The sequence below is a fragment of the Corvus brachyrhynchos genome, unplaced genomic scaffold, assembly GCF_000691975.1.
Source record: "Corvus brachyrhynchos isolate BGI_N302 unplaced genomic scaffold, ASM69197v1 scaffold115, whole genome shotgun sequence".
Taxonomy (NCBI): Eukaryota; Metazoa; Chordata; class Aves; order Passeriformes; family Corvidae; genus Corvus; species Corvus brachyrhynchos.
This window is the reverse complement of record NW_008239553.1, coordinates 766,505-780,035: the sequence shown is the minus strand read 5'-3', so window position 1 is coordinate 780,035 and position 13,531 is coordinate 766,505. Positions and strand designations below refer to the sequence as shown.

Below are 13,531 nucleotides of genomic sequence, written 5' to 3'. Positions count from 1 at the left end.
TCGTTCCTATAAACAGCAACAACGACAGCATGCTTATTGGGTTATTTTCCGACGGGAGACGCCTCCGTGGGAGGGCAGCCCCTGGTCGGGCTCTCCCCGGGTGCTCCCGGGATTCCCGTGGGAGCGTCCCGCGGGATGCAAAAGGGCCGAGCGGGCTCGGGAGCACCTCGGCTTAGGAGCGACCCAGCTGCCTTTGCTGCGGCAAAACCCTAAATAAATACACTAAGTACACGCAGAAATGTAGTAAGGGTACTAAACAAAACCCCGAATGTTTCCAGGCTGTTGTGTCCGCGCCTCTCCCCTTTCCCCCCTCGCTCCCTCTTCCCACCCATTCCCACTGTTTGTGGTGCGCACACGGGTGTTGGAGAAGTTATCGGCTACTTCAGCCGGCTCGGCTGACAAGTACTAATGAGAAGTTGTGTGCAAGCTTGTTTTGGTGCGCGTTTGATGGTTTTTTAGTCGCGTATTAGCTTGTAACAAGGGCACATTTAGGCTTAAAAATTTCGCCTAGAGGGACCTGTGCTTACGAAGAGGTTCTAAGTTGTGTCACCGGCGCCTTCCCTTGGCCACTTCACGTTCGGTGGGCGGGGTTTTTTTGTAGTTTCATTTACTGGTTTTCCTGCAGGTTGTTGCCACTGAGCGTGTTGCTGGTGTGTTTCAGCCGTGTCTGTTGCGTTATTTCCTTTCTTATATGTCGGTGGGTCTCCCTCCGTAGGGCTGTGCACAGAATATAAAAGTATGTGAGCTTTTTGTTTGGGTTTTCTTGTTTGTTTGGGTTTGTTGGTTTTTGTTGTGGTTTTTTCTTTTCCCACAGTCCTGCCCATAAACAGCAGGGGAAGCTGTAGCTAAAAATGGGACTGGTGTGAAAGATTGATGCTGAAGGGGAACTCGCCAGTAAGGGTGACTCTTCCTAAGAAAAGAACCCTGTTCAGAAAGAGGAGGATGTGCCAAGTTGGAGAGAGTTAATTTGCAGCTGGAAGCAGAGCCAGTGGCTGCAAGGAATTGGAGGCTGGGAATTCCACAGAGCTTGGCTGCTGCTTTGAATACAGAGGTACAAAATGCCTAGCTGCTCCTCTGGGTAAGATGCTGTACTTCCCAAGTGCTTTTGCAAAGCCTGTGTGTTGCTTTGTTTGCATTACAAACTCCTCAAAGAGTGCAGTGTCAGCTCCTGGAGAAGCTTTGGTGGACAGTTTTCATCCTGGAATTCAGGGTGGCTAAATTTAGGGCAGGGCTAGGATGGGTGACAGATAAGCACTTCCTTACCTACCTCAGGATTAATTTTCTGTGCCTTATCTGTTAGGTTCTTAAGTGCTTCCATTGTTTAAATTGTTGCATAGACAGTTCTGATAGTGGTATTTAAGAGTTAAAATTTTTTTGGTAATTTAAACAGGGATCTAAATTTAGATTTAGGTGACTTTTTTAGAGCTCCCTGTGCATGCTAGGTTGGCAGTGCACGACTCTGGGCTGTAGGAGTGTCTTGTTAATCTGAATTATTTCCCTGCCAAGTTGTCTTAATTTACCTTTGGAATGTGGTGATGGCAGACAGTAGTCACACCATAATCAGACTTTTTCCAACCGGGTACAAAAATTACTTTTGCAACTCTTATTTTCTTTTCTTTGAACGTAACATATGAAATTGGAAACAAAGCTAAATAATTTCTGATGTGTGACATTGCTTTTCCGGAGAGAACTGAATTATTTAGTTGATTGGGGAAAAAAAAAAACTAAGAAAAAACACAACCAAAACCCCTCCCCCCCAACAAGCCAACGAAGCAGATGTGCCAATGAGAAGTGAAAGCCCATATGTTTGAAAATTTAGTAGGCTTAAATATAGTTATAAGTGGTCTTTAGAACATGGTGGCTCAGTAGCGGCCCATGAAATTAGATCAGCATTCAAAACCACCCTGTGAGAAAATTCTGTGAGAAACTTTTCTTTGCCTGTGAATAGTCCTAAGTGTTACCCAAGCAGATGAAAGTAAAAGCCTTCTGTAGTAGCTCTTCTGTTTCTGAAAAATGTAGAAGCTACGTAAGAAGTTGGTGGAGGAGGAGATGGGCTGGTGCTAGGAGGGAAAGCGCCTGTGGCTGGGAGAGGCGCTCGCTGTTGTAGCAGCTCTGTCGGCTTTGTGTCCGATTGGATGGAGCCCCAGTGTCCTTTGCAGACTGTGCCTCCTCTTGGTAGCTGGAAACCTGTGCTTGCCTTCTTGCTGGAACACCCTCAAAGTACATTAAAATACTGATTTGTGGTAATGCATAAAGACTTCAGTTAAAAAAACTAAATGTTTGCTGGAGTGCTTGTTTGATAAACACTTCTTCTGGAGGAAGCACTTAATCATCTCTGTTGCTGAAGCCAACAGAAAGCCCTGTTGCTAATAGAGCTTGAAGAAAGTATTTGTAATTGCACTTTGATTCTACTATTAAAATTACTTAAGGCATCTCTGTGTAAAAATGTAATCTGTCTTAATAGCAAAGCCTGGCCTTACAGCTTGTCCTGCAGCAGAGCCTGTGCTGCCATAGGGACGCAGCGCTGCGACCGAGCCTGACTTGGCCCTGCTGAGGTTGTGTCCTGGGGAAGGAAACCTAAGGTGGCAGAAAGCGCTGGTGCGAGTACTGTGATCAAACACTTGCCAGGCACTCATTGCTTCTGTGGCTTAATGGTTTTTTAACGTTTTGTGATGCTCTTCTAAATGACAGTTTGAAAACAGGGGGATGTTAAGGAGGAGAATGGTGCCTGCCTTCAACCAACCTTGTGTGCAACCTGTAATCTGGACACTGGATATGCTGTGCGAGTGGATGATGCAGCTGCCCAAGGAACTGGAGTTTGCTATAAGCATCAGTGGTATTGAGTACAAAGACAGGGGATCTCTGGCCAGATTATCCTGCATCTGTGTTCCTGGGTTGCATCCTAAATTTCTCTGAACAGACTTACAGTAAAAGTGAGATGCAGAAGGGATGATTGGTGCATGTGAGAGCTGCTTGCAGCTGAAGGGCTGTATGGGGAGTACTGCACATCATGGGATTTTCCAAATGACCAAGCAGTGAGGGGTTGGATACAGCCACGAGGGCATGTTCTTCACACCCCCAAAACTGAAAGCAGCTGTAGTTGCCTGAGTCAAATGGCCTTCAGGGATAACTGGTTGCTTTTTAGCAGTCCGGCCTTTTGTGTTACAGAAGTGCATAGTTAAGGTTTGCCTTGGAGGAATGACTGCCATCCCCTCCTTAACCAAACTTCTTGGTTAATGTAAGAATAAAAATGCTTTCCGTCTATTTTGTATTTGCTAGTTCTGGCTCAGGGGGTTTAGAAAAAATCTGGTGTGGTAAGTGCTGGAGAAAATGGGGGTTTTGTACAGGTGAGTGAATTCTCTGAAGTATCATGAATGTGTTTGTGTTTCACAGTGGTAATTGGTTTGAAATGTCTCCCATAAAAAAAAATAAATAACTTGGAAATGCTGCTTATTGTTCTTAAAAAATAGGAGAAGGAGCTTTCATATTAGGTGTATAGTCAACTATGGTTTCCCTCTTTTTTTCCTTAAGAGTAGCTGCCCAGTTTGGAAAAGGTTGTTTGTAAAGTAATATTTGTGATGTGCTTAGGAACCTCAAATTCACTTTGTGTCATTCTTGCTTGGTTTCTCCTTGTCAGTTTCCAGCTATCCACAAAAGAGACTTTTTTTACTGACGGGATTTGAAGACGTGATTGTTTGCTGCAGTACCAGATTTTCTTTAACTCGGAGTTTTGCCTCTGAGCAAAGTACAAGCTTGCATTTGCAGCATAAATATGTCAGTTTAGATTGTCAAGTCACAAGTGCTGATTTGTTTGCCTCTGTGCCTAAAGGATAGCTTTCCGTGGGGTAACAAAATAACACGGGTAGTTGTTTTATTCCACTACAGTGAAGAAATGCATGCTCTTTGGAAACGTAGCTAAGTGTATGTTGGTCAGAACCGGGGCTTGTAGGAATCACTTTTTGAAACATAAAGATCTTTTCTGCCCTGTGCTTATTGCTTTGCTTTAAGGAGGACTGGAGAGCAGGGAAATGAAGGTAATGGCCATAGTGAAGTGGAAACTCATCCATGGTTTTTACTTGCCGTGGCTTTGGTTGGCCTCCGTCATCCTCAGTGGCTCAGGAGTGCCGTGGCTGGCTGGGTGTGGCCGTGACAGGTCAGCAGGAGCCCGCTCTGTTCCCACAAGGTGCCGGTGGAGAAGTGGCCGAGGTTCTGCACAGCATCAAAATCCACGGATGGAACACGTGCCTGCCGCTGCCCTGCTGGGGGACCGGCGCTGCCAGTCCTTCCCTTTATGTGTCCTGCCTGTCACGTCACCACAAATTTTGCATTGCTGTAGCTAACTGAGCTTTTGGGAGGAGATTATATAATTGAGTTTCTGTTTGAATAATTCATACATACGCACTGCTGAAACTTGGAAAATTCTGGGTGTTTCTTCCTATTTTTTCAGTTGCATCATAGAGTGACTGGCTTTTGATGAGTCTGCATGTTTTCAGCCAACATAAATTGTGTATAAACAGTTTTTTAAACGCTCCTGTTAACAGCCATAAATTTAGCTAAAAATCTCTTTAGGCAAGATTCTTACTAAGTCTTTACAAGAACTTAGTTGTGTTGAAGCTCAGTCTTCTTTTTGTTTAGTTCCCCCCTTCCCAGGCACTGAAGACTCCATTTGTAGTTTAGTCTGGTTTGGTAGAACCTACATTTTAAAGGCTCTCTAGTGCAGAGCTGTGCTGTGTGGCTCAGAGGGAGTGTGCAAGCAAAGGTACGGATCAAGAGCACTTGAATAAAACACAGTGTTTTGTTCCAAAAAATCTCTTAATATGCGAGATATGTAATGGGGAGCAGGGAGAGTGGGAGAAGAGCACCTGATTGAAACTTCTTTGCCACACTTATAAAAGAATCCTTTTTTTTTTTTGCATATTGAGATATGACACCTACCTTTAAGTGTCTGTTAATTATATATTTTCATGATTTGCTTATAGAAGCTTGCCAGGGGTCTGTCTGCCTTAATGCTTTGAAGCATTATGTGTTAAAAGCTCTGATTTAATTGTCATTATGAATTTGGATCATACAACATCTCTCAGTATCTGTCAGTTTTACTGCCAGTCTGTGCTGATGCACAGCAATTAATGTGATTGCATTAATATGCACCGGATCAGTTTCTGTGGAATAATAGTTGTGGGGTCTTCAACTTCTCTATTTCTTGACAGAGCTGTGCAAAGACTTCTTTTTTTTTTTTTTGTAAAGAACCTAAACTATGTAATCTTTATTCTTCTTTTCAATCAGGCAAGATGGAGTATTTTGATTTGAAACACATACTGTCATCCTGTTAGGCCTTGTTCAAAGGGCTCTGGTCCCTTCAGTTTTGCGTTGAATTGCTGGTCTGTGGGACGGTTTTAGTATTTGTGGTTTTCTACTGCTATTTTCAGTGGGGAGTTTGGTTATACACTTTTCTGTCATCCAGGAGCCCAAGATAAAGCTGAATCTCTCACCTAAACTGCTTTTCACAAGCAGCTGGTTTCATCCAGCTCAGTAGGGCTGTGAAACCTCACGGAGCAGTAGCTGCTTACCCGTAGCCACCTCGGAACTGAAACTGGGAAAACTGCTCAGTGGTGTGAGGAGAGCAACGTTCCTTCTCCCATTCAGGTCTCTGCAGATGCGTCAGGTGCTCTGGGCCAGCCTGGTGCCTGCCCTGCTGCCGTAGGTGCTGCGCTGCCTCCCTGACTCTGCCCCCTCGCAGGGATTCCAATGTCCTGCCATGGATGATGACAGCCAGGATGAGCTGATCAACAAGAACGCTGCTCTGGGAAAGGGCAAAAGGCAGTGTCTCGCACTCCTCAGCGAAACAGGTAAATGTGGCCTCTCCTTTCTGCTTCAAGGTTGCAGAACCTCTTGATTTACCCTCAAAAGGCTGGTAAAGGTATATTTGTGACCATTTGTCTCCTTCACCCTGACAATTTTTTTGTTTTTGCTTTGCTTCATAACTTGTGTGTATCAGACTGCTGGCATGCTTCCCTGGAATTTCTCCAGATGGGCAGCTTTGATACCACTGCGGAAATATGGGGGCTCACTTCCTGCATAGTGACCTGATTAGGGGTTCTGGTACCTGTTCTGCCTGTCTGTCTGCATCAAATGGGTATTTCCTCTGCTCTTCTCTTTTTAAGAAAGCAATGGTGGAAATAGCTGGGATTCAGGAGATGATACCGGTAGTGAAGAGGAAGATAATGACACCGAGGAAGAGGGAGGTGAGGAGGACAAGGAAGAAAGTGAAGATGAAGAATTAGAAGGTGAGATCTGTTAATGTGCCTTAACAGGCATTTTTAATAACTGAGGAAGAGTGAGATGAAAGCTGTTCCTCCAGAAACTAACAATGAAATATAAATCCACAGATGCTGCTGTGTCAGGCCAATGCCAAAATCCTACAGTAATAAGCAAACAAGTAATAGTCCCCAATTTCTAAGCTTTTAAAGTATTTGCATGTTTGAAGACTATCTGCTAACCAAAGTGGTGTAGTTGTAGTCAGCAGGAGTGAACTCTGCCCCAGTATGAGCAGGAAAAAAAGTCAAAATTGCAGCAATGGCTCATGCTATTTTCTCACTTATGAAAAGCATGTTTGTTAGTTTGCATTGGCATAGGGCTCTAAAGTGAATGTTGTGATGGGGAATTCTGGAATTAAATTATTACTGCTGTACTACCTAGGGAGGATGGAAGAACACTTGACTAATTTTTCTTTGAAAAATGAGTGTGGATCTTATTTGAATTTGTTAATTTTACTGAAAACGTACCCTGTAGATACATGTCCTTCTGAAACTGCTACGCTCAAACTAATATTTGGATAGACAAAAAGAGATTTTATTAGATCTTAAAGCTTGCTGGGAAGGCAAGAGCACAGTTTTCCAAATTACTAGTTAGACTGATTTGAACACAGACTAAAAAATCAGTGCTAGGTGCCAAAAAGCTTTATTAATCCATCATTCAGAGTATTCTCTGTTACATCCAGACAGGAGAATTCAGTTGAAAAGACAAGGGCCCCATTCTTATTAAAAAAAAAAATCAGCAACCCAACAACAACCACCCCCAGTTCCCCCTCCAAGTGAGTGGGGTTTTAGGTACCTTTTTGTTGCTTCTTGAGAAAGACTAACCCATCTTTTTATTTTGTACTAAAAATAAAAATACCTTTCAACAATGTGTGCTGAGTGTTTAATTTTACTCAAAACCAAACTTCTTTAAGCGGTCTCTAAGGCACTTAGATCCCTTGGCTCTCAAAATCATATTTTACTGGTGAAATCTTTCATTTGCTGTTCTGCAGAAGAGTGTGTTGCTGCTGCTTTTCCTCTGGAATGTCTCTTAAAAAAACAGAAGTTGGGTACATGGTAACTTTATTATAACTTTATTTTTTGACTTCATTGTTCAGTGGTAGCTTGACATATCTTAACTGTCCTGTTTTGATAATCTTTTGCTTTTCTGGTGTCTGTGCTTTTAATCTCTTGCAAGACTACTCACATTATCAGGCTTTGTTTTTCACCAGAGTAATCCATTGCTTTTTAGTGAAGGTATTTAGGAAGCAAGAAAACAGCAAAAATTATTGCCTTGAACTGGGGAGGCTGTGCTTCACCCCTGCAGCCTCATAAAATAAGGTTACTTGGAATTTCCTGTGAACTGGTACCCTGTCCTGCCCACCCTCTCTGCCCTCGTTGCTGAAACCCTGCAGCACACACAAGCTGTTTTTTATCTCTCACTTCTTAAGATTGCGAAGACGATGATGATGAAGAGGAGGAGGAGGAAGAAAGTGAGGCCACTATGGAAGGAATCACTGATTCTTTGAAATCAGAGCCACACCTGAATGGAGTGAGCATCTCCTCTGATGAGGATGGTGAAAACTGCCCCATTTGCCTCAACACATTTAGGGATCAGGCTGTTGGGACTCCTGAGAGCTGCTCCCATTACTTCTGCTTGGACTGCATCGTGGAGTGGTCTAAGGTGAGCTGTTCTGTCTGTGATGTCCTGTGACCTTCTGGTGTGCTCTGCTCTCTCCCCTCTGATCATGCTGTTGTGCTGTAATGAGAACAAAATACAGTAATACTCATATTTGCTTTCTTAAGTTTTTTTAAACAGACTTGGGTTACTGCTCTGTTTGGCAGGATTCATGTTTGAAGTGTGGATCTGTTTTTCTTGTACCCATCCTGATTTGTTCTGTTCTCTGCAAGCTGTAAGGTCACAAGCAAGCGTGTTTGTAGGCATCTACAGTTCTTTTGTTTTTTCAAGTTGAGATACTAATTTTTCTCTGTGCTTGGATATATGTATATTTCTCTGTATATCTGTCTTTATCTTTTCTTGAGTTCTGTATTGTAACCATTGGATGGGGATCTGTTGCAACCCTGAACATCTAAACACGGGAAAGATGTAAAAGAATACTGACAACCTGCAGGTTGCTCTGAATTCACTTTTCAGTCAGAGTTCCTTGCCACCCCTGTAGCTCCCATAGTCATAATCCAGGGTGAGAATTACAACAACACTTACAGTGCATGCAGCAGTAGCAGTGGTGATTAAATTTTTAAAAAGCAAATAAATCACTCTGACTGAATATATTTGTAAACCATTTCTAGTTGCTCATTTGTCCAAAGGAAAGTAAATGCCTTAAAACATGAGCACTATTTCAAGGCAGTGTTTGGAAGAAGTTTGATGTTGCTTTGGCAGTTGAATAATAATTAAATTGCTTCAGTAAAATAAATGCTTCTCTAAAAATGCATGTTTTCTCTGATAGAACAGGTTGTTTGTAAACCAGATAAGTCAGATTTAAGTACTTAAAATGTCAAGATCAATAGCTGTTAAAATGACTACTACATTAATTTAATGCTTATTACAGTAATAATTTAAGATTTCTTTTAAAAAATTGAATAAAGTTATGCACTTATTAACTGTATTGGGAATTTCTTTTTTTTCCTAGAATGCAAACTCCTGTCCAGTGGATCGAATCCTCTTTAATTACATTAACATTCGGGCACGTTTTGGTGGGAAAATCTTAAAAAAGGTAAACCTTTTACTGTAGCAAACAATGAGGCCAGTTGACACAAAATTGTCATTCAAAAGTTTATACTTCCAGGGTGTTTATGTAATACTTTCTATCTGAATTAATTATTTCTTTCCTATTTTAAATTTGCCTTTTAAGGAGCTATTTTTCTTCCTCCTTAACCTTACTTCCTGCAATATTGTGTTGTGGCTTCATTTGTGGTGGCAGAAAACGGGTGTTTTTTGTAACTGCCTGTTTTGTATAATGGACATTTGACTGAAAACTGTTCTGCATGGATAAGCCTGTCCACATGTGGAGAGTGCTCTGCATTCTTCAAGTGCTGTTACAGGATGAATAGGAATAATCTAGATTATCCGTGATCTCTTCCTTATGTCCTGCTGCCAGCAATGCTGTGTAGCAGTTGGGTTTGTTAGGGGAGAGGCACAAGGCAATAGTAGAGCCCTGAAAGGCACTGGTCAAGTGTGCTAGTAGTTGCTCACAGAAGAACATTGAAGAGTTGTCGTTGCTCTTAATTGAGATCAGAAAGATGTTCGTTTCCAGGGAGTGTTTAGGGGTTTGATGCTTTTTTTTCATAAACTGATGGTTTATTATTGTTTGCATTTTAACTGAAGAGAGAATTAACATTGAAGTAATACGGGGGTAGCGAAGTTTGCTCTCTTCTTTAGTCTTGTTTTTGGCATATTTTTGTTTGACTACTTTTGATCCTATTTGTGGATTTTTGTTTTGCCTATTCTTAAAATGCAGTTTTCTATAGTCATTGGTGTCTGACAGCAGACAAGTTAAGTAGATGTTGTCAGGCATTTGATCATGCCCTAGGTGTGCTGAATGAACAAAGTGAAGGTTCTGGTGTGTAACAGCCACTTTGGTTCCTTCACTTTTAGATTTCGCTGCAGGTACTACTGTTAATGTGATGATGGATTTTAAAAAGTGCCACATTCTGCATAAACCATGAATCCCTGTTTTATTTAGATTCCCGTTGAGAACACGAAAACTCAGGGTACTGATGGAGAGGATGATCCGACCTTCTGTGAGGTGTGCGGCAGAAGTGACCGCGAGGATCGCCTGCTGCTCTGCGATGGCTGTGATGCAGGGTAAGAGACTGAAATGAAGCACCTGCATGATTGCACATGGCCAGAGTTTGGTCCTCAGGCACTGTCTGGTTTGCAGGCTTGCCCCTTGTTGCCCTCTTCAGGCTCATCATGTGGCCAGCCATGTATCCATGTGTTACAGAGCAAACATCCATCCCCATGATGTGATGGGTCCTCTTCTGGTCATGTAGCAACATATGTGTGGAGAGTCCTGCACACATCAGGCTGCAGACCACCAAAACAGATGACCATGCCTTCAAGTGGTGAAGGTGTTTTTGCTCATCCTTGCAACATCTGTGTGTATAAAGGGTAAAACCACACATCCTTTATGTCTCCTTGAGGATAGGATGCATGACTTGTCCTGGCTGACTGGGCACTAGTGCTGTGCAGGAGAAGTGCTTAAGATTCAGTTTTGTGAAACCTTGAAAATTTTCTTTAGAGCCACAGCTCTTACATGATTCTCTTAGTCTTGCTTACTTCTGTCTCTGCCCCCTCCTTGATTAATAAAATAAATGGTTAAGTAGAGTCATGAATGTGCTTGAACACAACTTTGGCCCTGCAGTTTTCTGCTAGAATTTAAAGCCCTTGGGCTGCTTAATCAGTCTTCCAGCATTGTCAGTTTGAAGATTAAGTCAAAAGTTACCCACTCAACAAAGAGAGATGCTAATAATGAGTATGTAAAATAACCTTTCAAAAGTAACTCGTAGCAAGCTAACTAGACCTCTGGTAAGTCTAGTTTTGTCTTTGTGTTCTGTGTCTGTACACATTGATGCACTGTCCATACACACACATACGCTGATTCACCTTCTGGAAAAAAGACAAAATCAGGAACACTAAAGATTGCTAAGAGCATCATCAGAACACTGAGTTTAAAATATTAAGCCAAACCAGTGTTTCATAACTCATATCTGAAGCCTCATCTTTAAGTTCTTTCTGAATTTCCATAAGCCTGTCTAAACTCAGGGTATTGCTTCAGATTTTATTTGGTGATCTCCCAACAGTTACTGTAATTTTTAAAATATATTTTTTTTCTAGTTTGATACAGTTGTTTGATTTTTGTCTTCTTTTCCTAAAGTAAGTTCTTTATATATCCTTGATTTCTAGAGTCTAGCACTTCCAGAAGCACTTCCTGAAAAAAGAACTTGAAGTCTTTACTAGTTCTCCGTGGCTGAGATTAACTTTAGAAAAATGTAGAATAACTCACTTCAAATGCTCCTAAGTACCAGTACTGTTAGTACTATGTTGGTTTTCAGGAAGCTGATGTTGTTTCCTGATTACCTGTCTCCCCAGCATCTCTGAACTTCTCTTGCCACCATCAGTTTTGGCTCTGCACATTTCTTGCAGCTTGGGTTCAAATGGCAAGCGATTCACCACACAGTGAGGGAAAAACACTCAGTTTTTCTGAACTTTTTTGGGCCTAAAGTGATGAAAATACCATCTAGAACTTAAGACCCTTGTATAACTATCAGGTAGCATCCATCATTTCTCTGGAGATTGGTAGAAGCGGATGCATAAACAGTAGTTTCAGGCTTAAGGAAATGAGTCTGCCTTCTGTAGCCTGTGGATGGAGGTAAAATGCTGTCTTCCCTTGGTAAAGAGCACATCGTTTGATTTTCTTTTTTTTCCCCCTCAAGGTATCACATGGAATGCCTTAATCCTCCTCTGAGTGAAGTCCCTGTAGATGAATGGTTCTGTCCTGCCTGTGCCCCCATGGGTGCCAATGGTGCTGCAGGTAAGGGTTTTATGGTAGCCAGTCAGAGTAAATATTTTTCTCCTGAGTTAGATAACGTGAATCATGTGGTGTTTTGATGATATGTTTAACTTCCTGGTTTCATCTGTTTCAAGTAATTGTTTTGATAAGCATTCTCTCTTGAACCTTAAGATTAGACTTGAACTCTTGACTGATGAGAGGACCTTGTTTATGAAGATTTTAATCTGCAGTTACAACCTGTGGAGCTGCTTCTTGTAAGCATCCTTTAACCTTTCCAAGGCAATCCCAGCACTGTAGTGTGACTGCACTGTGTTACACTGGAAAGAATTTATTAGTGTCCTGACCTCAGATTGCCAAGGTAGCAGCAACTTCTGTTACCTGGAAGTGTTACACCATGTAACAGTCTGAAGCAGTGGTGTCTGTACTCATTTCCTTTTGAGTGGGTAATGGCTGCCTGTGGAGGTGATTGGTTTAAGAAAGGGAATGCTGATTTTTTTTTTTTTTTGCCTGAAATTCTTTAAATAATTTCACCTGTAGAAAGACAAGTGACCTCAGCCTGTTCTCGTTCAAGATGCAGATCATGTCAGTGAGGAAGAGGTGGCTGCCCTCATGGCCGATGTTGTCCCCACCACCAGTAGGCTCCGCCCTCACGTCCGGACCCGAGCCATAGCCAGGACTCGGCAGAGCGAACGCGTCCGGGCCACGGTGAACAGGAACCGCATAACGACGGCACAGCAGATTCGGGTATCCACGGGGATTTCTGAGGGAGCCTCTGCCAGAGCCCTGGGGAAAAGTTGCTGAAATAAGTCCCCATTTCAGTAGCTCAGCTGTCTGTGTTGGCTGTCCATAGCACAGTAGTTAGTAGCTGTGGAGCTCTTTTAAACTGAGGCGTACAACATGTACAAATGGAGTACAGCACATGACCAAGATGCCCTATTTTGAAATGCTGCAGCAGCTTCCTCTCTTAACCTGCATTTTTATCACCCCTGGTGTGAGCAAAATTATATTGCTATTCCTAGTGGCTATTAATACACAGTTTGTGCACCACTTGTGGTTTTTTAGCATGTTTATTTGACAGTTGTTTATTTTCCTTTGTACTCCTACCTCCTTGCCCATAGCAGTAGAACTTGCTGACTGCCTTCAGCCCAATTGAAGTGAAAGATTTTGTATTTTTATGTTTTCTGGGTTTGTGAAAATCAGTCTGTTGTGTTGGAAGAGGAAGAAACCAGATGTTAGTGTCCTCAATAATGTGGCAGTGTGAGTTCAACTACATTAACAGTATTAGAGAATCTGTGCAGGAGAATATCCCAAATACACAGGGTCCCTCTATTACAGTATTAAATATAGTTTGGGACAGCTGCCATGAACAAAGATCCAGCTCACCTTAAGTTTTTATCACATTTTTCCCTTTATTTAAGAACTTCCCTGAATGCTTTAGCAGTTGTTAAATTCATTATGTCCTCCATGTCAGAGGTGATCTTATTTGACTGCCAAACCCCCACTGTCTCCAAACCCAGGCGTTTCAATTTTAACTTTAGAAGAATTAATAAAATACAAAAAGTTGATGAATTATTCGATGCATTGCTGTTAAGCAATTACAACTGAGTAGTCAGGCCTATATATATGTTGAAAAAAAATAAAGGGAGGAAAGTGTTGTTTGAAGTGAAAGACTCTGCAAGGTAACTTGTTACTTTTCTTTCTTTC

General features: G+C 42.0%; 1 protein-coding gene across 2 annotated transcripts in view; it reads left to right on the top strand.

Annotated features, from left to right (window-relative positions):
• The first annotated feature begins 30 nt into the window (after window positions 1-30).
• PHRF1 (PHD and ring finger domains 1) overlaps window positions 31-13,531 on the top strand; it is a 27,155-nt gene continuing 13,654 nt past the window's right edge. The window contains exons 1-8 of one of the 2 annotated variants that reach the window (XM_017741683.1): window positions 31-1,051; window positions 5,644-5,846; window positions 6,162-6,284; window positions 7,745-7,977; window positions 8,945-9,028; window positions 9,998-10,119; window positions 11,751-11,848; window positions 12,399-12,571. In XM_017741683.1, the coding sequence (XP_017597172.1) occupies window positions 5,756-5,846; window positions 6,162-6,284; window positions 7,745-7,977; window positions 8,945-9,028; window positions 9,998-10,119; window positions 11,751-11,848; window positions 12,399-12,571 (924 nt within the window). In that variant the 5' untranslated portion in view covers window positions 31-1,051; window positions 5,644-5,755. Of the gene's footprint in view, window positions 1,052-1,118; window positions 5,847-6,161; window positions 6,285-7,744; window positions 7,978-8,944; window positions 9,029-9,997; window positions 10,120-11,750; window positions 11,849-12,398; window positions 12,572-13,531 lie in introns of those variants that run through there. The other variant, XM_017741684.1, reaches the window with a different exon arrangement.